At 47.0% G+C, this 19,032-nt stretch overlaps 1 protein-coding gene and 1 long non-coding RNA gene across 2 annotated transcripts; both read left to right on the plus strand.

Annotated features, from left to right (window-relative positions):
- Positions 1-7,517: 7,517 nt before the first annotated feature.
- LOC142882405 (uncharacterized) lies at positions 7,518-7,841 on the plus strand. Its single transcript, XR_012925783.1, has 2 exons — positions 7,518-7,602; positions 7,721-7,841. It is a non-coding gene; the product is annotated as an uncharacterized LOC142882405 (long non-coding RNA).
- A 5,491-nt stretch (positions 7,842-13,332) lies between these two features.
- Positions 13,333-18,762, plus strand: LOC142882404 (CUGBP Elav-like family member 4). Its single transcript, XM_076017137.1, has 2 exons — positions 13,333-13,668; positions 18,665-18,762. The coding sequence occupies exons 1-2, from the start codon at positions 13,353-13,355 to the stop codon at positions 18,760-18,762; spliced, it is 414 nt and encodes a 137-aa protein (XP_075873252.1). The 5' UTR covers positions 13,333-13,352.
- The last annotated feature ends 270 nt before the right edge of the window (positions 18,763-19,032 follow it).

Here is a 19,032-nt window from a genome sequence, read left to right on the forward strand (position 1 = left end):
GCAAGAACAATTTAATTCCCTTGATTGTTACATTTTCACCAGCGGCCATGATTCTTAATTCAAAATTTAAAAACAACTTCATTAACATGACCAATCGAGATAATTTGATTCCAAATTCAGAGGTGATTTCGGCATACAGGAGGAATAAAAATTTAAAAGATTGGCTGGTACGGGCAAAATTGCCATCATTTCATTGGACGAAACCACTCAAAGCGGAAAAATATTTTTATAAATTAAAATTTATTCAAAACAACAGTAATCACACAATCATGAAAATTGGACAAAATTTCACGCTGAAATCAAAAAATTGTGTATATATTATCTTCTGTCTTCATTGTAATATGAAATATGTGGGTGAGACCAGAAATGGTCTCAACATTCGTCTCTCACAGCACCTACATAACATCAGGAACAAAAAAGAACTCAACACATTGTTGGTGCAGCACTTTATTGGACATGGCATATCAGCAGTGAGAATGGCGGGTTTGGAAGAGAATGTATGTTGGTCTGATTGGGAACGCAAGAAGAGAGAAAGGTATTGGATCTACATGGTGGGTACAAGGGAGCCAGGAGGCCTGAATATGAAAAAATATTGACCCCTAACCTTGACCTCGGTCCAAAATCCTAACCGGGATTTCCTTTCCCAATCAGAAACCTGATTTTAAACCGAAAACTAACCCTAATCTGGCTCTAATACTAAACCTAATCTGAACCCTAATCTGAACCCTAAACCTAACCCTAATTCAGCCCTAATTCTAAACCTAACCATAACCTAAATTCTAAACCTAACCCTAATTTGGCCCCAATTCTAACCCTAACCTAAATTCTATTCCTAAACCTAACCCTAATTTGGCCCCAATTCTAACCCTAACCTAAATTCTATTCCTAAACCTAACCCTGATTTGGCCCTAATTCTAAACCTAACCCTAACCCTAATCTGAACCCTAAACCTAACCCTAATTTGGCCCCAAAACCTAAACCTAACCCTAACCTAAATTCTACTCCTAAACTTAACCCTAATTTGGCCCTAATTCTAAACCTAACCCTAACCCTAATCTGAACCCTAAACCTAACCCTAATTTGGCCCCAATTCTAACCCTAACCTAAATTCTATTCCTAAACCTAACCCTAATTTGGCCCCAATTCTAACCCTAACCTAAATTCTATTCCTAAACCTAACCCTAATTTGGCCCTAATTCTAAACCTAACCATAACCCTAATCTGAACCCTAAACCTAACCCTAATCTGGCCCTAATTTCTATTCCTAAACATAACCCTAATTTGGCCCTAATTCTAAACCTAATTTGGCACTAACATTCAATTCTAATCATAACCCTATTCGGTCCTAAACATAACCCTAATATTATTATTTTTTTTCTTTTTTTCTTATTTTCATTAACCTGAAATTGCGTATAATGATAAAAAACTTTTTCATTAAAAATTTAAATACAAACTTAAAAACCATTAAAAATCTAAAAAAATAATAAAAAAACAATAAAAATCTAAAAAAATCTTTAAAAACCCTAAAAAAATCTTTAAAAACACTTTAAAACACTATTAAAAACATTAAAAACACTATTAAAAACATTAAGAAATTTAAGAAATGTATAAACATTAATATTGTAAAAACATAATTTAATTTAATTAAAAAACCATTAAAAAATTAAAATCAGTTCATATTAAGTTCAAATGTATTAAAAAACCAATGGGTTTTTCTTATTTTCTATTTTATTATAAAATGCAAAAGTGCAAATGCGTTCATCGCTTTTTTCGTTTTTTGAATATAAAGCCGGGCTGAGCAGCCAGAAGGCTCATTTCACTTTCGGACTTCAAGAGAGCAACATCTATTTTTTTTCCACAGCTACTCAGCTTGCATTTAGTTATTTTGTGCCACAAGAAACCTGAGGAAGACCCAGAGGAGGGTCGAAACGTCGTTTCAGTTGGCACACTTCCTTTGTTTGTTGTTTATTTTTGTTTTTGTTTTTATTAATAAATAAATAAATAATTATTATACATAAATAAATAAATAGTATAAATAAATAAATAAGTTGATTAAAACACAATATTATAAATACACAATTAATAGATACAGAAATAAATATACAATAAATAAATACTTACCACTTACCTGATGGCGGACAGTTGGACAACAGTCCGCCGCAACAATCGGGGGGGACAGCGTCCCCCCTACTTTTATAGAGGGACCCGGCGGGACGGCGACCGCTATGGCGGGAGGGCCAGAGCTCCTTCCCCTTCCTATGGAAGGGGAAACTACTTCCGCAACCCTAACCCTAACCCTACCCTAACCCTAACCCTAACCCTAACCCTAACCCTAACCCTAAAAAGCACAATTAGAAGAAGCTACAACAATTGGAAAAAACCACAAAATGGGAAGATAGGAAAAAGAAAAGGGAAAAGCTTGGCCCTTAAAAGCGAGCAACGGCGCAAATCGCCACTCAGCTTAGAGGTCGGTTTCAGCGCCTGAAGAAGGCCACAAATATGGCCGAAACGTCGCGACCTGGCCGACCTAAAAAGACAATCAGACGTGATATGTCCAATTTTTTGAACCCCTCCCACCATCTTCGGATGGTGGGTCTAGTGTCCGTGGGACACTCCTATGGAGACACTTCCTTGGCAGGCCAGTGCATCTAGATCCATCCCATGCTCAGGGTGGATCTATTTCTTACCACAAACCTAACCCTAACCCTAACCCTAACCCTTAACCCTAACCCTAACCCTAACCCTAACCCTTACCCTAACCCTTACCCTAACCCTAACCCTAACCCTTACCCTAACCCTAACCCTAAACCCTAACCCTAACCCTAACCCCTAACCCTAACCCTAACCCTAACCCTAACCCTTACCCTAACCCTAACCCTAACCCTACCCTAACCCTAACCCTAACCCTAACCCTTACCCTAACCCTAACCCTAACCCTAACCCTACCCTAACCCTAACCCTAACCCTAACCCTAACCTTAACCCTAACCCTAACCCTAGCTTCAGCCTTATTTCAATGCAAGTCTATGGGGTGAAATTTCAACTTTGTCCTAGAGACATGGGGCCACTTGCTCTTTCATCAGGAGCCCCCAAGAAGCGCCCACAGCAAATTTGGGGCTTCTAGTACTTGAGGAACCCTAACCCTAATCTTAACCCTAACCCTAACCCTAACCCTAGCTTCAGCCTTATTTCAATGCAAGTCTATGGGGTGAAATTTCAACTTTGTCCTAGAGACATGGGGCCACTTGCTCTTTCATCAGGAGCCCCCAAGAAGCGCCCACAGCAAATTTGGGGCTTCTAGTACTTGAGGAACCCTAACCCTAACCTTAACCCTAACCCTAACCCTAGCTTCAGCCTTATTTCAATGCAAGTCTATGGGGTGAAATTTCAACTTTGTCCTAGAGACATGGGGCCACTTGCTCTTTCATCAGGAGCCCCCAAGAAGCGCCCACAGCAAATTTGGGGCTTCTAGTACTTGAGGAACCCTAACCCTAACCTTAACCCTAACCCTAACCCTAGCTTCAGCCTTATTTCAATGCAAGTCTATGGGGTGAAATTTCAACTTTGTCCTAGAGACATGGGGCCACTTGCTCTTTCATCAGGAGCCCCCAAGAAGCGCCCACAGCAAATTTGGGGCTTCTAGTACTTGAGGAACCCTAACCCTAATCTTAACCCTAACCCTAACCCTAACCCTAGCTTCAGCCTTATTTCAATGCAAGTCTATGGGGTGAAATTTCAACTTTGTCCTAGAGACATGGGGCCACTTGCTCTTTCATCAGGAGCCCCCAAGAAGCGCCCACAGCAAATTTGGGGCTTCTAGTACTTGAGGAACCCTAACCCTAACCTTAACCCTAACCCTAACCCTAGCTTCAGCCTTATTTCAATGCAAGTCTATGGGGTGAAATTTCAACTTTGTCCTAGAGACATGGGGCCACTTGCTCTTTCATCAGGAGCCCCCAAGAAGCGCCCACAGCAAATTTGGGGCTTCTAGTACTTGAGGAACCCTAACCCTAACCTTAACCCTAACCCTAACCCTAGCTTCAGCCTTATTTCAATGCAAGTCTATGGGGTGAAATTTCAACTTTGTCCTAGAGACATGGGGCCACTTGCTCTTTCATCAGGAGCCCCCAAGAAGCGCCCACAGCAAATTTGGGGCTTCTAGTACTTGAGGAACCCTAACCCTAACCTTAACCCTAACCCTAACCCTAGCTTCAGCCTTATTTCAATGCAAGTCTATGGGGTGAAATTTCAACTTTGTCCTAGAGACATGGGGCCACTTGCTCTTTCATCAGGAGCCCCCAAGAAGCGCCCACAGCAAATTTGGGGCTTCTAGTACTTGAGGAACCCTAACCCTAACCTTAACCCTAACCCTAACCCTAGCTTCAGCCTTATTTCAATGCAAGTCTATGGGGTGAAATTTCAACTTTGTCCTAGAGACATGGGGCCACTTGCTCTTTCATCAGGAGCCCCCAAGAAGCGCCCACAGCAAATTTGGGGCTTCTAGTACTTGAGGAACCCTAACCCTAACCTTAACCCTAACCCTAACCCTAGCTTCAGCCTTATTTCAATGCAAGTCTATGGGGTGAAATTTCAACTTTGTCCTAGAGACATGGGGCCACTTGCTCTTTCATCAGGAGCCCCCAAGAAGCGCCCACAGCAAATTTGGGGCTTCTAGTACTTGAGGAACCCTAACCCTAACCTTAACCCTAACCCTAACCCTAGCTTCAGCCTTATTTCAATGCAAGTCTATGGGGTGAAATTTCAACTTTGTCCTAGAGACATGGGGCCACTTGCTCTTTCATCAGGAGCCCCCAAGAAGCGCCCACAGCAAATTTGGGGCTTCTAGTACTTGAGGAACCCTAACCCTAACCTTAACCCTAACCCTAACCCTAGCTTCAGCCTTATTTCAATGCAAGTCTATGGGGTGAAATTTCAACTTTGTCCTAGAGACATGGGGCCACTTGCTCTTTCATCAGGAGCCCCCAAGAAGCGCCCACAGCAAATTTGGGGCTTCTAGTACTTGAGGAACCCTAACCCTAACCTTAACCCTAACCCTAACCCTAACCCTAGCTTCAGCCTTATTTCAATGCAAGTCTATGGGGTGAAATTTCAACTTTGACCTAGAGACATGGGGCCACTTGCTCTTTCATCAGGAGCCCCCAAGAAGCGCCCACAGCAAATTTGGGGCTTCTAGTACTTGAGGAACCCTAACCCTAACCTTAACCCTAACCCTAACCCTAACCCTAGCTTCAGCCTTATTTCAATGCAAGTCTATGGGGTGAAATTTCAACTTTGTCCTAGAGACATGGGGCCACTTGCTCTTTCATCAGGAGCCCCCAAGAAGCGCCCACAGCAAATTTGGGGCTCTTAGTACTTGAGGAACCCTAACCCTAACCTTAACCCTAACCCTAACCCTAGCTTCAGCCTTATTTCAATGCAAGTCTATGGGGTGAAATTTCAACTTTGTCCTAGAGACATGGGGCCACTTGCTCTTTCATCAGGAGCCCCCAAGAAGCGCCCACAGCAAATTTGGGGCTCTTAGTACTTGAGGAACCCTAACCCTAACCTTAACCCTAACCCTAACCCTAGCTTCAGCCTTATTTCAATGCAAGTCTATGGGGTGAAATTTCAACTTTGTCCTAGAGACATGGGGCCACTTGCTCTTTCATCAGGAGCCCCCAAGAAGCGCCCACAGCAAATTTGGGGCTTCTAGTACTTGAGGAACCCTAACCCTAACCCTAACTTCAGCCTTATTTCAATGCAAGTCTATGGGGTGAAATTTCAACTTTGTCCTAGAGACATGGGGCCACTTGCTTTTTCATCAGGAGCCCCCAAGAAGCGCCCACAGCAAATTTGGGGCTTCTAGTACGTGAGGAACCCTAACCCTAACCCTAACGCTCCCCGCTCCCCCTCCAACGGACCGGGGAGTGTTACTGCCGGTCTGTGCGGACACGCCACCCTTTTATGTCCGACATCCCCGCACTCAAAACATTTCAGATTCCCTGAGTTTGCATAGACCATGTAGTACGCATCCCCATGTTTTACTCGGAAAGAAATGTCCAGAGTCGGCGTGTCGAGGTACATGAACACCTGTCTGCGAAGAGATTGTACGTGCTGGAGCTTCTCGTTCTTACAGCCCAAAGTGACGTTTTTAAAACCGCTGGCAAACTTACCATAGCGCCGCAACTCTCTCTACAACGCTTCGTTCAGGATGAACGTAGGTACGGCGCTTACGGTGATGCGGGTCGATGGTACTGCCAGCGGGGACACTTGGATGAACTCCCCGTCCAACGTTAATCCCTCACCGATCAGGTCACTGACGTGTTTCTGATCGGTCAGAAACATTACCAGTGCCTTATTCATACGGGATGCGTATGAGATGTTGGCGTGCCCCACCTGCTCCCCGATCGCCAGTAGAACTTGTTCTACGGAGGAGCTCGGTGGGGACCCAACGCGGACACCGTTCCTCAGTGACAGAGGCGACGCCGCAGAGGGCGAAGCCACGAGGCCACGAGGCTGCCGCGACGTCCGGCGACAAACAAAACTAAACTAAACTAAGAAAAAATACCAAACTACACTCGCACAATCAAAAACTATTAACAAACAATTCTAAAGTGCTCAGTTTTAAAAAAAGTTAGAAAAAACACCGAAATTTTTAGATCACCTATCCGCCACCGAGAGACACGTCCACCACCAGACACATAGATAGATAGATAGACAGATAGATAGATAGATAGATAGATAGATAGGTAGATGATAGATAGATAGATAGATAGATACATGATAGATAGGTAGATGATAGATAGATAGATAGATAGGTAGATGATAGATAGATAGATGATAGATAGATAGTCTGTCAGACTGACTGACTGTCTGTCTGCCCGCCTTTCTGTCTGACTGACTGACTGTCTGTCTGTCTGCCTTTCTGTCTGTCTGTCTGACTGTCTGTCTGTCTGTCCGCCTGCCTGTCTGACTGACTGTCTGTCTGTCTGTCCCTCCGTCCTGCTATTGTCTGTCTGTCTGTCCATCTGCTCCAGGCCCAGAAGCTCCAGCTGGCCCCGCCCTCAGGTCAGGGGTTGTACCGCAGCGGCTTGCATGTTGCGACTTGAAGGCTTCCTTGATCCGGCGTCCAGGGCCTTGCACCAAAGTCCCTCTCACCTGCTGTGCTTTGACCTGCGACTACTTCTGCAGCCGTGCAGGAAGGCAAGGCTCAGGATCCACCAGGGTATCTAGCACATCTGGAAAAGGAGAACCTGGACTCTTGGAACCGCCGCCAACGAAAAAGAAGAGAGGCAACAGGAGAAAAAGGCAGCGCTCGCTCAGTCAGGATGATAATGATGATGATGATAATGATGATGATGATGATGATGATGAAGACTCTTGGTGGCTGCCGGTAAGAAAAACCTGTTGAGATGTTTGAGAAGGCACAGAAGCTGCAGGTTGACTCCAGTCGTTCTGCTTCCAACAGTCGTTCACGGCCCCCCCCCCCTCCCGAGGCACCTGTCAACGGCACCGTGGCACCCAACAGCGGCAGCCCCTCCCCCGTCCTCCTGGCTGTGGCTGCTGCCACCGTTCTGCTGGCAAACCTGCTCAGATGATTCCGGTTATGCAGGACGATTGTGAAATGATGACTGATGATTGACTTTGAATGCTGGTCAGAGGAGGAGGAGCTCACTGTTGCTTGGTAACCGTGTGTGTGTGTGTGTGTGTGTGTGTGGCAGGTCACCAGCTGATCCCCTGGACTGGTTGGTGACTTGAGTGACGCAGCAGCAGCAGCAGCAGCGCCGCCTCTTAAAACATTAAAGTCACTTAAATGTCTTCAATAAAGATTCTTTCCATGCAGGTGTGTGTCCTAATTTGTGTGTCAACAAGCGAAGCGGCTAGCGGCTAACAAGCTAATCAGCCGCTATCACCTAGCAAGCTAGCAGTCTTCAAAGACAAAATGCAGAGAAAAGAAGACAATAGAAGGCGTCAATAGAGATGAGGGAGAATAGAAATAAAAAGATAACAAAATAAAAGCACTCAATTTTAAGCGTGAGAGAAAAGAGTCTCAACCTGGATTGAAACCCGTTCACACTGACTTCACTTGTGTTGGCAGCTGCTTCCATCAGTGAGCAGCATCACAGCTCAATGCTGCTTCGCCATGTTGACTCTGAACTCTGGGCTCCACTATCGGACCTGAGTCTACACATCAGAGTCCTACTGGGCTTATAATCTATGAGCATTTCATTGTGTTCTGGACCTGCACCGTTCAGTGGCTTCTAGACCAGTAGCAGAACCTTCCAGTCGATGCTATTGCTGACTGGGAGCCAGTGGAAAGTCTTCACAACTGGATGTGCGCTGATCTCTCAGTTGTGGTAAGAACCCGAGCTGCAGCGACAAAGATTCATACAATTTTTATTGACAATTTATTTATTTGTTTTTTAATTTGAAATTGTATTTTGCATGTTGGCCCTGTGATGAAGTGGCGACTTGTCCAGAGTGCTACCCTGCCCCAGCTGTCCTAGGGTGACCCCTGCCTTCACCCTAGGACAGCTGGGAGAGGCTCCAGCAGATCCCCGGGACCCTGAGCTCGGGAATAAGCAGGTATAGAAAATGAATGAATGAATTAATACATTAGTGGTTCTCAAAGTGAGGTCCAAGGACCACAAGAGGTCACAGAAAGCCCAAAAGCCTATGCCTATTGTTGTAATACATATAAATATATAAAATATAAACTGTTCTTTATTACAAAAGTGCAATGCAAATGATCTGAACTTTAAATATCAACAAAATGCAAACCGGAGTAAATGGAATAGTTAAGGCCAAATCAAAAGAAAAAAATGCCACAATATATAATATAAAACATTTAATGGTGGTGTAACAAACCAAGTTTTTTTAAATGTGTAGTGTCTCTTCTTGTCCACTAGATGGCACTGTAGTTCGCAGACTGTTGTGTTGTGATTTGCGTTTAATTTCTTTGTTTTTCTATTGTCGGAAATGAGTCTGACCGGAAGAGGGGTACCGAGCAAAGATTCCGTTAAAATGCTGTTAAAAGATTCCAACTTTGTGTTAAAGTGGCCATGTACAAATAAACGAAGAAAAGACCCTTATTTTGACCATGTCTGGCCCGCTGTGTGTCTCTGTCTGGCCCGCGGGCCACGTCTTGGCCCGCTGTGTGTCTCTGTCCGGCCGCGTGAGGCAGTCATAAATGATGTGATCTACCGGTCGATGGCGAAGGTAGTTTGCCGCGATCGCATGGAGACTGTTGTTATTCTATATTTAGTTTAATGCATTATAGCTGTGAGAGTTAGTATATTATCAAATATTGTATGTATGTGTTAGAAGTATTAGAGTTAGTTAAATGTTTAAATGTAATGAATGTCAATAAATGTAGTCCTCTTATAATCATTTGCCCATTCTTATCAGTACCATTCAGAACCTCGGAGTAAAGACAGATACTGTTTGACTGATTAAGCCTCAGGAACAGTGACATGGGGTGATCAGAGTGGGGGTGAACACAGAAACTGCATTTGTTACCCCCCATAAAGTTTATGACCCATCCAGGCACGGGAACAAGAACTTTTCACCTCAGGGTTTTATGGCAGGAAAGTTTTCAGCAGACCAGATCGAGAGGAGGATGGACCATTTGGCTCCCGGCCAAATAAGGACTTGTTTCCTGCCACAGATTAGCCTAAAACGGGGAAGGCTACACCACTGGACAGCCAATAGGAGGACGACATGGAAGAAGACATCTACATATGTTATTACTGTTTGTTTCTGTATTTAAGATGGCGTAAGGGACAGAGAGATCAGACTTGGCATCTGATAACACATTGTTGTTGTTAGAGTTAAGCCTCCGGAGCTCTGTACCAAGTATCTTGTTTTTTCTGTTACTAAAACTTCTTAAGATTTCACTTGTCTACTACTATCTTCATTCAACGAACACGTGGTGTGGTAGCATGATATTAGGTAAAGGAACCAAACCAACAAGAGACAGAGTCGCGAGGATACTTCCGCGGGTCCGCGGGACTTCAGCGCTGTTTCCCACCAGAACTCTTCTTCATGTTGGCTGCACAAGCAAGTTTTGGCAAGTTTGCAAACTGTGACAGAAAGTGTGACGTGATCAGTATCGCTTGTCGCGCGCTACGTGTTCAGGTGCAGGCTGAAGGCAGAGGGGGCGGGGTCCTACAAGGGGGGGGGGGTCTGCTGCTGCCGTGTCATGTCATTGCAAATTGCGCATTGTTGTTGTTGCTGTGGTGTTCATTCTGGCAGCCCTAGGAGCCCCCCCCCCAGTGGGTGGGCCCAGAGCAACTGCGTGGCTTGCCTGTCCGCAAGCGCCGCCCTTGACTCTGCGCAGCCAGTACGTAGTCGTGGTGAATGGGCGGCACAGCGGTGCTGCCTGCAGCGTCGTAGTTTACGGTTCTGAACGCAAACAAACGTGAATTTGCTCCCAAAATAAATTCACGTTTAATCCAAGAGAGTTCTATCGATCTTTATTTTGCCGCAGACTTCCGCAAATGTCTCTGCCAAGTGAGCCATTTACCTTTGAGAACACATTCCACATGCAGTGTGACCTGCCATTGTTCTACTTCACGCTTCAGTGGAGACACGTGACTGTAATCAACCAATGGGAGCGTTTCGTCCGACGTCAGGGGTGAAGCGCGAACTACGTCCACAGTAACAACCAACTCCAATAGTTCACTGTAGTTGTTGCTCTTTTCCCACTGAGGATGTCCTGCAGCAACACCGCGGAGTCAGGAGAGTTTGGAAGCATTTCCACCTCTCCTGCGCCCTTCATGAAGATGAGCAGTCCCAACGCAGTGAAGGCCGTATTCACAAAGCTGGAGGCGTTCATGGACACTGTAAATAAGCGGCTGGACAGGATGGAGTCGATGCTTTGCAAGGTCAGAGAGGAACTCAAGGTCACCAGAGGCTTCAGTAAGTTTGTTTTAGTTGCCCGGTGTGTGTGTGTGTGTGTGTGTGTGTCTGTGTGTGTTTTTTATATATATATATATGATTACTGATATTTTACACTTTTACGTTGGTGCCTATGGAATGGACCGATTATTAGGTTACTTTATCCCATGTGATTGTGAAATTAACCTTCATACTTTTTCCCGCTCTTTTTACAGGAAGCTGTGCGAAGGTTGCACAATGGCGAAAACAACACGCACACATATGATCCACAGACAAGGTAAGATAAGGTTTTTGTTGGTGGAAATATTATTTCATGTGTAATTCCAGCCTGTGCCTTCATTTCTCCAGGCCATTATACCCTCCTAACACCTGGCTTCCTTTGTTCCACAGTGTATCCCCCCCACCACCACCAGGGGGTGACAACACATCTTTGGAGGGAAGTTTCCTTGGCTCTGGGATGTGGAGCCTGAAGTCACAGTGGGTGAGTCACAATGTCCAATGGCTCTAAACATAAAATAAACCGAGACTTTAAATCAGTTTCATTTATCAAAACATCTTTCTCTCTTCTCTCTCACACCGCTCTACTGTATATGCTGAGTTTGATAATGAATTAAAGCCATTTCTTGTCTCTAGCATCCTGCAAGACCGACTTGGAGACGATTCAGTTACAGGAAGAACCAGGATGAGAATCGCAGAAGAAAGAGGAAAGCAGGATTGCTGCACGCATGAGGCAAAGGAAGAGAAGAGTGAGTGAGACCACATGTCCCCATGTAGTAACATGTAGTAACATGGGGAAATTACTTAATTAAGAGTAATTTTATTAACTCTCCCCCACTTTGATGTGTTCAGTGGTCTAACTCCTGTTTTCCCTGTGCTTATGCAGCTGTACAATGCGAGAGCTGGTGTCCTCCAAACTGGGGAAGAGGCCTTGTGGGGGACTGCAACAGTGGACCTCATGTCCCAAGAGGAGGACTCCATCTCGGATGGAATGCCTGCGTGGGTTGTCCGGCCTCCACCCCGCAGTGCAGAGTTGTCCACACTGTGTGGTGTGCTCCAGCAGAGCCTGGACATTGACCAGAAATATGTTGTAACTCACCGGCAGAGACTTGATTGACTTGAGGCCAAAGGCCACCAGTGTCTTTTAAATGGCACATGCAGCAGCAGTGCTTGTATTGTGTGTGTATTCTATTCTATTCTATTGTCCTTTGAAATAAAACTGTTTGATCAGAAAAACATGTGTGTAATTCATTTTTGGGTGACATATATGTACATTATACATATGATAATATACTACTAATAATAAATAAAAGGAATGAAATAAATACAATAATTAAAAAAAATATGTAAATTTAAATTAAAAATAACAAGCTCCTCCCTACACACTGGACCAATGGGAAGGGGTTTTTATAGGAGGGGCAAGACAGACCAGGTGTGAAATACAAATAGCTGTGGCCCCCACCAAAACTGGTATGTATCCAGGAGTATCCAGGAGTATTCCGGTCTGTGTAACAACAGGGATACTCCTGAATATCTGGGCTGTATCCAGGAGTTTACAGGAATATTCCGGCCCGGATACATGGCTTTTCATGCAGTGTAGGCAGGGAGAGAGAGAGAGTGGTAGAGAGAGGTCGGCAGGGAGGGAGGGAGAGAGAGAGGTAGGCAGGGAGGGAGAGAGAGAGAGTGGTAGAGAGAGGTAGGAAGGGAGGGAGGGAGAGAGAGAGGTAGGCAAGGAGGGAGAGAGAGAGAGAGTGGTAGAGAGAGGTAGGAAGGGAGGGAGTGGTAGAGAGAGAGAGGGAGGGAGAGAGAGAGTGGTAGAGAGAGGTAGGCAGGGAGGGAGAGAGAGTGGTAGAGAGAGGTAGGAAGGGAGGGAGGGAGAGAGAGAGGTAGGCAGGGAGGGAGAGAGAGAGAGTGGTAGAGAGAGGTCGGCAGGGAGGGAGAGAGAGAGAGAGAGTGGTAGAGAGAGGTCGGCAGGGAGGGAGAGAGAGAGAGTGGTAGAGAGACGTCGGCAGGGAGAGAGAGAGAGTGGTAGAGAGAGGTCGGCAGGGAGAGAGAGAGTGGTAGAGAGAGGTAGGCAGGGAGGGAGAGAGAGAGAGAGAGTGGTAGAGAGAGGTCGGCAGGGAGGGAGAGAGAGAGAGTGGTAGAGAGACGTCGGCAGGGAGGGAGAGAGAGAGAGTGGTAGAGAGAGGTAGGAAGGGAGGGAGAGAGAGAGAGTGGTAGAGAGAGGTCGGCAGGGAGGGAGAGAGAGAGAGTGGTAGAGAGAGGTCGGCAGGGAGGGAGAGAGAGAGAGTGGTAGAGAGACGTCGGCAGGGAGGGAGAGAGAGAGAGTGGTAGAGAGAGGTCGGCAGGGAGGGAGGGAGAGAGAGAGGTAGGCAGGGAGGGAGGGAGAGAGAGAGTGGTAGAGAGAGGTCGGCAGGGAGGGAGAGAGGCGGCAGTCAGGCTCCAGTCACTGGGAAGATGGCTACAGTCGCTGCCAGCGCAGCAGTGCAGCCGCAGGATGGATTCAGCACCACGGACAGCGGCAGCAGCAGCAGCGGAGGCAGGATGAACGGGCTGAACGGCAGCATCGGAACCGTCGGAACCATCAGCAGCAGCTCCAGCAGCAGCACCAGCAGCAGCACCATCCCCATGAAGGACCAGGACGCCATCAAGCTGTTCGTGGGTCAGATCCCTCGGAACCTGGACGAGAAGGACCTCAAGCCGCTCTTCCAGGAGTTCGGACACATCTACGAGCTGACGGTGCTCAAGGACCGATTCACCGGCATGCATAAAGGTTCGACTCGGCTCGGCTCGCCCCGGTTCGGCTCGGTTCTGACTGTCTGTCTGTCTGACTGACTCTCTGGTCTCGTAGAGTCAGTTCGATTAGAATAAAACAGAAAGGTTCTGGTGTGTGTGTGTGTGTGTGTGTGTGTTAGGCACGTTGTCCCACTTCACTGTCATCGTTCGTTTGGATGGAGACGGTGACACGCACGCGCGTGCACAAACACGGACACTTTGTTTTCCCTTCACACACGCGTGCCCACGCACTTCACACCGCTTGTTTTGTTATTTTGAGCGCGAGGGCAGAACACGTGGACGAGTTGACGGCGAGCGCGCGGTTTGTTGTCCAGACACAACGTGAACGCACCCACGTGAACTTCCAGATGAGAACGCCTGTGTGTGTGTGTTTACATCGGTCCGCACACGCTGCAAGAGTGTGTGTGTGTGTGTGTGTGTGTGTGTGTGTGTGTGTGTGTGGCGCGAGGATCTGTCTGGAATCATCTCTGATTTTATTTTGAAAAAACAACAATAACAAAAAACTCAATAAAATCCCACCAATTCTTTCCCGCCAGACCAGAATGAGCACCGAGTTCACAGCTGATGCTCCCGCGGCCATGTGACCTCACGCGGACATTTACGTCGCCCGATTTGTTTCTCCTCCGGACGTCAATACATGGCGGAAAACACACACACACACACACACACACACACACACAGTAATCGGGATCAATCGCTACTAATAATAGTTTTATTAATGTTTGGAGGCTGATGGGGCCGCTTTTAGTTATTATTATTATTGTTATTATTATTATTATTATTATTATTGTTATTATTATTATTATTAGCAGCAGCAGCAGCTTGATGTTGGTGTTGATGTGGAGGGAAATTAGGGAAGTTTTAAAGCAGCTTTAAATGACTCACCCCCCCCCCCCCCCCACCCAACACACACACAGCTTGTCAAAGCCAGACGGTGTTTTTATGAGTATTATTATTACACCGTCTGCAGTTCAGAGCTGCTGCTGAATGTCTCGCATGATAGCGGAGCTCTCCCTCTTTTTCCTCCTCCTCTTCCTCTTTCTTCTCCTCCTCTTCCTCTTTCTTCTCCTCCTCTTTCTTCTCCTTCTCCTCCTCCTCTTTCTTCTCCTCATCTTCCTCTTTCTTCTCCTCCTCCTCTCCCTCTTCCTTCTCCTCCTCATCTTCCTCTTCCTTCTCCTCCTCATCTTCCTTCTCCTCCTCCTCTTCCTTCTCCTCCTCCTCATCTTCCTCTTTCTTCTCCTCCTCCTCTTCCTTCTCCTCCTCCTCCTCTTCCTTCTCCTCCTCCTCTTCCTTCTCCTCCTCCTCCTCCTCATCTTCCTCTTTCTTCTCCTCCTCCTCCTCTTCCTTCTCTTCCTCCTCCTCATCGTCCTCTTTCTCCTCCTCCTCCTCGTGATTGATTAAAATGTTTTTCAGTCAGTTTGTGCTGTTGACGTCCTGGTCTTTCCTGACTGTCCTTAGCCACAGGAAGGATGATGATGATGATGATGATGATGATGATGATGATGATGATGATGATGATCCTCCTCCTCTCCAAGGCAGACCAACCAGACCCCCCAACACACACAACAGCCCTCCTCCTCCTCCTCCTCCTCCTCTCATTCCTCTTCATCCATTCAAAGTCACTTTGTTGAAAACGGCTGCTGCACTACAGATGTATTTTTTATTATTTAATAAGATTTCACCGGTGCATTATACAGATGAGCCCCCCCTTCTTTATTATTACTCCTGCTCTTGTTCCTGTGTCTCACTGCACTTGTGGACGGCAGCCAGGTGGCGCCAGAGAGAGAACATGGGGTCAGAGTCGTTAGTTAATAGATGATCTGCTGGAGCGTCTGGTCGATCAATGATTGACGATCAATTCAGCCGATCGTCTCTGCTGTCACTCACCGCAGCCGTCTGCAGTACAGCAGAGGAGGCGGAGCAGCGACAGTCACGTGGAGCCGGGTGTTTAGAATCTGTGTATTGACAGACCTCACACTTCACACTGAAGCAGAATTAGCAACGACCTCACTGTGATGTTGCAGTGAGTGATGGCAACTGGGGTCAACTGGTCGTCAGTGCGAGAGCCCCATTGGTCACAACATCTGTTCACAGAATCAAATCTATTGTTTTCCAGCTGTTTCTACATCTTGATTCAAATAACGGCCCTGAAGTCAGGCAGCGACGCTCAGAACACGATCAGAACACATTGAGGTGATGGACAGTCTGGCATCAATGAGCTCCATCTACAGCGACATTGACAGTAATCATGAGGTCGTTAACTGCAGATGATGATCACCTGCAGTTAACGAGACCACAGAGAGAATCACCATCAAACCTCAGTGGTCCTCAGCTGCTGCTGCTGCTGCTGCTGCTTTGGCTTGGACTGAGTTTAGTGTCAGTCATTTCAATTGGTGTGCGTGTCTGCAGTGCTACATTGTTGGGCCTCTGAAGGTTTCAGCAGGAGACAAATTGCTGCTGGAGTCACAGAGCAGGAAGTGAAGCTGCAGCTGCAGTTTAAAGTCTCCAGTTGACCTCTTATAGGTGGGGGGGCGGGGGAGGGGGGTGGGGGGTCTAACACAGTCAGCACTCAAGCAAAAAAACAGATGTTACGCAGCTAACGGTGCTGTTAGCAGGAAGGAAACAGGAAGTGGGCCGGGTTGATGTGCTTCAGTTCTGCACCAATGAAGCAGAATCTCGTACAAGTGAGTCGATTCCTCCACTTCCAGGTGTATTGCATGCATCAGATCACTTTGAAAACAAAAACACAATTTCCTGTGTGTGTGTGTGTGTGTGTGTGTGTGTGTGTGGGGGGGGGGGGGTGCACCCTAACCCTTCGCCTCTCACGTCTTTGTGAGTTTTTTGTAATTGCCTTGAATAAAACTTGAAGAAATTGTGGCCCTCAGAAAATGCTGTCTGTCTGTCTGTCTGTCTGTCGACTGTCTGTCTGCCTGCCTGCCTGCTTGCCTGCCTGCCTGTCTGTCTGCCTGCCTGCCTGTCTGTCTGCCTGCCTGCCTGCCTGCCCGTCTGTCTGTCTGTCTGTCTGCCTGCTTGCCTGCCTGCCTGTCTGTCTGCCTGCCTGCCTGTCTGTCTGCCTGCCTGCCTGCCTGCCTGCCCGTCTGTCTGTCTGTCTGTCTGCCTGCCTGCCTGCCTGCCTGCCTGCCTGCCTGCCTGTCTGTCTGTCTGCCTGCTTGCCTGCCTGCCTGCCTGCCTGCCTGCCTGTCTGTCTGTCTGCCTGCCTGTCTGTCTGCCTGTCTGTCTGTCTGCCTGTCTGCCTGCCTGCCTGTCTGCCTTTCTGTCTGTCTGTCTGCCTGCCTGCCTGCCTGTCTGTCTGTCTGTCTGTCTGCCTGTCTCATTTCTCACTGTGGTTTCTGCTGATTCCAGTTGTCAGGTCACCTGACCCTCAAGAGAGAACCCATCTCATCATTTTCTCACTCTTTAGATGGAAAATCAGTTTTGAAAGAAAAGGAAATCAGCCAAACTATTCTCTCAGTCAGAATTCACTTCCAGGTTCAAATGATTTTCTTGTTTCTCTCTCATCAAAAAATCACATCAGAAAATAAAACAGCGACGACCGATTTTATTCTTTACTATTATATTTTACTCACTGCAGTTCATGCAAGAATAGTTTCCCCACTCACTCACTCACTCACAGGGAGCCAATAGACTGAAACTTCTGGTCTGTTTGCAGAGAATAAGTGAGAGAGAAATCTCACTCTCTTTATTGCTGGACTCACTCTTTCATTCTGGACTCACTCTGGCACTGACGGTTGTGTTGCACTGACCTCAGTGCAGCTCCAGGTTGATGCCACTAGATATAATAATAATAATAATAATAATAATAATAATAATAATAATAATAATATTAATAATAATGATAATGTGTTTGTGTGAACAGCTCTGACTTGAAGTCAATGGCGGTGCTGATGAAGTGTCAGCAGCTGTGAAGTCACACTGCAGGACGACGCTCCAGATGTTGCTCATTATATTCCAGAGGAAACTTTGTGTTGAGAACTCGACCGCTTGCTTTACCTTTTCCAAATGCAAAACGATGATAAACAGGCGAATCACGGGATTAATAAAACCTGGGGACCTCTGGTCATTCGTAAGCCCCTCCCCCCACGTCTGTGTTTTACTCTATTTAACATCAAGACCCAGAAATGTGAAAGCTGCAAGGTGCCTTGTGAACAGGGTGCAGTGTGGGTGCTGCTCTGCAAGTCATCCGTCTCATCATCATCATCATCATCATCATCATCATTCATCCATCCATTCATTCATCCATCCATCCATCCATCCATCCATTCTTCTATACCCGCTTATTCCTACTCAGGGTCCCGGGGGTCTGCTGGAGCCTCCCTGCTGTCTTCCGTCTCTTTGTCTTCAATGTGTTCACTCTTTGATTGAACAGTTTGCTCTTTGTTCACATGGGTTTCCAGTGATAATTCCCACTGATAATTCCCCCCCGCAGCCTCCATTGTTCAACTGGGAAAGAAGGAGAAGCGGCGCTCAATAAAAACAAAGTGTACGCTGCGGTCACTGAGATCTGCAGGGGAGCAATGTGGTCACATGACAGCTGTGCTTGGAGAAATAAGGTCCACCGTGATAACTACAAGTTACCAGAGGTCACCAGAGGTCACCAGGTAAAACTAGTCCCCCCGCCTCCCCCGACACCGTGGAGATCCGGTGACGGGGGCGCGGGGGGGTGCGGGGGCGAGCGTTGGAGATGGCGATGGTTCTGGTCCTGCTGAGATGGCGTCGTGTTTTCACAGACAAGACGTGGGCCACTTCAAATCAGTTGGCGGGCCGGATTTGGCCCGCGGGCCGGACTTTGGGCATACCTGCTGTAGCCAATCACAATCTGTTACTAACTGGTGTTTACTGTCTGAGCCCTTTGCAGCGTCACGAGGGGCTGACTTCCAAAGACTGCACCACAGTGCAGTGAATGTTCTCCAGTCAGCAGGCTGACTGCAGCGTCTCTCTGTCGCCCCCTGCAGGTTGTGCCTTTCTAACGTACTGTGCCAGAGAGTCGGCCCTGAAAGCCCAGAGTGCCCTGCACGAACAGAAGACTCTACCAGGGGTAAGTGACCTCTGACCTGTGACCTACGCCCCAGGCCAACATCCCTCCTGGAGGTCAGCCTTAGGAAACCACAATGCCACACGCACGCACACACACACACACGCACACACACATGCACACACACACACACACACACACACACACACACACGCACACACACATGCACACACACACACACACACACCCTCACAGTCACTTTGCGGTGAACTGAAGTCATTCTGCTTGGAAGTTTTGATCTCAGACAATTTAAAAGCATTTGTTGAAGTGAAGTGAGGTGAAGATGTG

This window comes from Nelusetta ayraudi, unplaced genomic scaffold (genome assembly GCF_046127955.1).
Source record: "Nelusetta ayraudi isolate G7.1 ecotype Tasmania unplaced genomic scaffold, CSIRO-AGI_Nayr_v1 ptg000261l, whole genome shotgun sequence".
In the NCBI taxonomy this organism is placed as follows: domain Eukaryota; kingdom Metazoa; phylum Chordata; class Actinopteri; order Tetraodontiformes; family Monacanthidae; genus Nelusetta; species Nelusetta ayraudi.

Excerpts from the sequence above, each read along its gene's own strand:
- LOC142882404 (XM_076017137.1), top strand. The coding sequence starts at position 13,353 with ATGGCTACAGTCGCTGCCAGCGCAGCAGTGCAGCCGCAGGATGGATTC. Across the intron at positions 13,669-18,664 it reads ATTCACCGGCATGCATAAAG|GTTGTGCCTTTCTAACGTAC; the intron begins GTTCGACTCGGC and ends CGCCCCCTGCAG.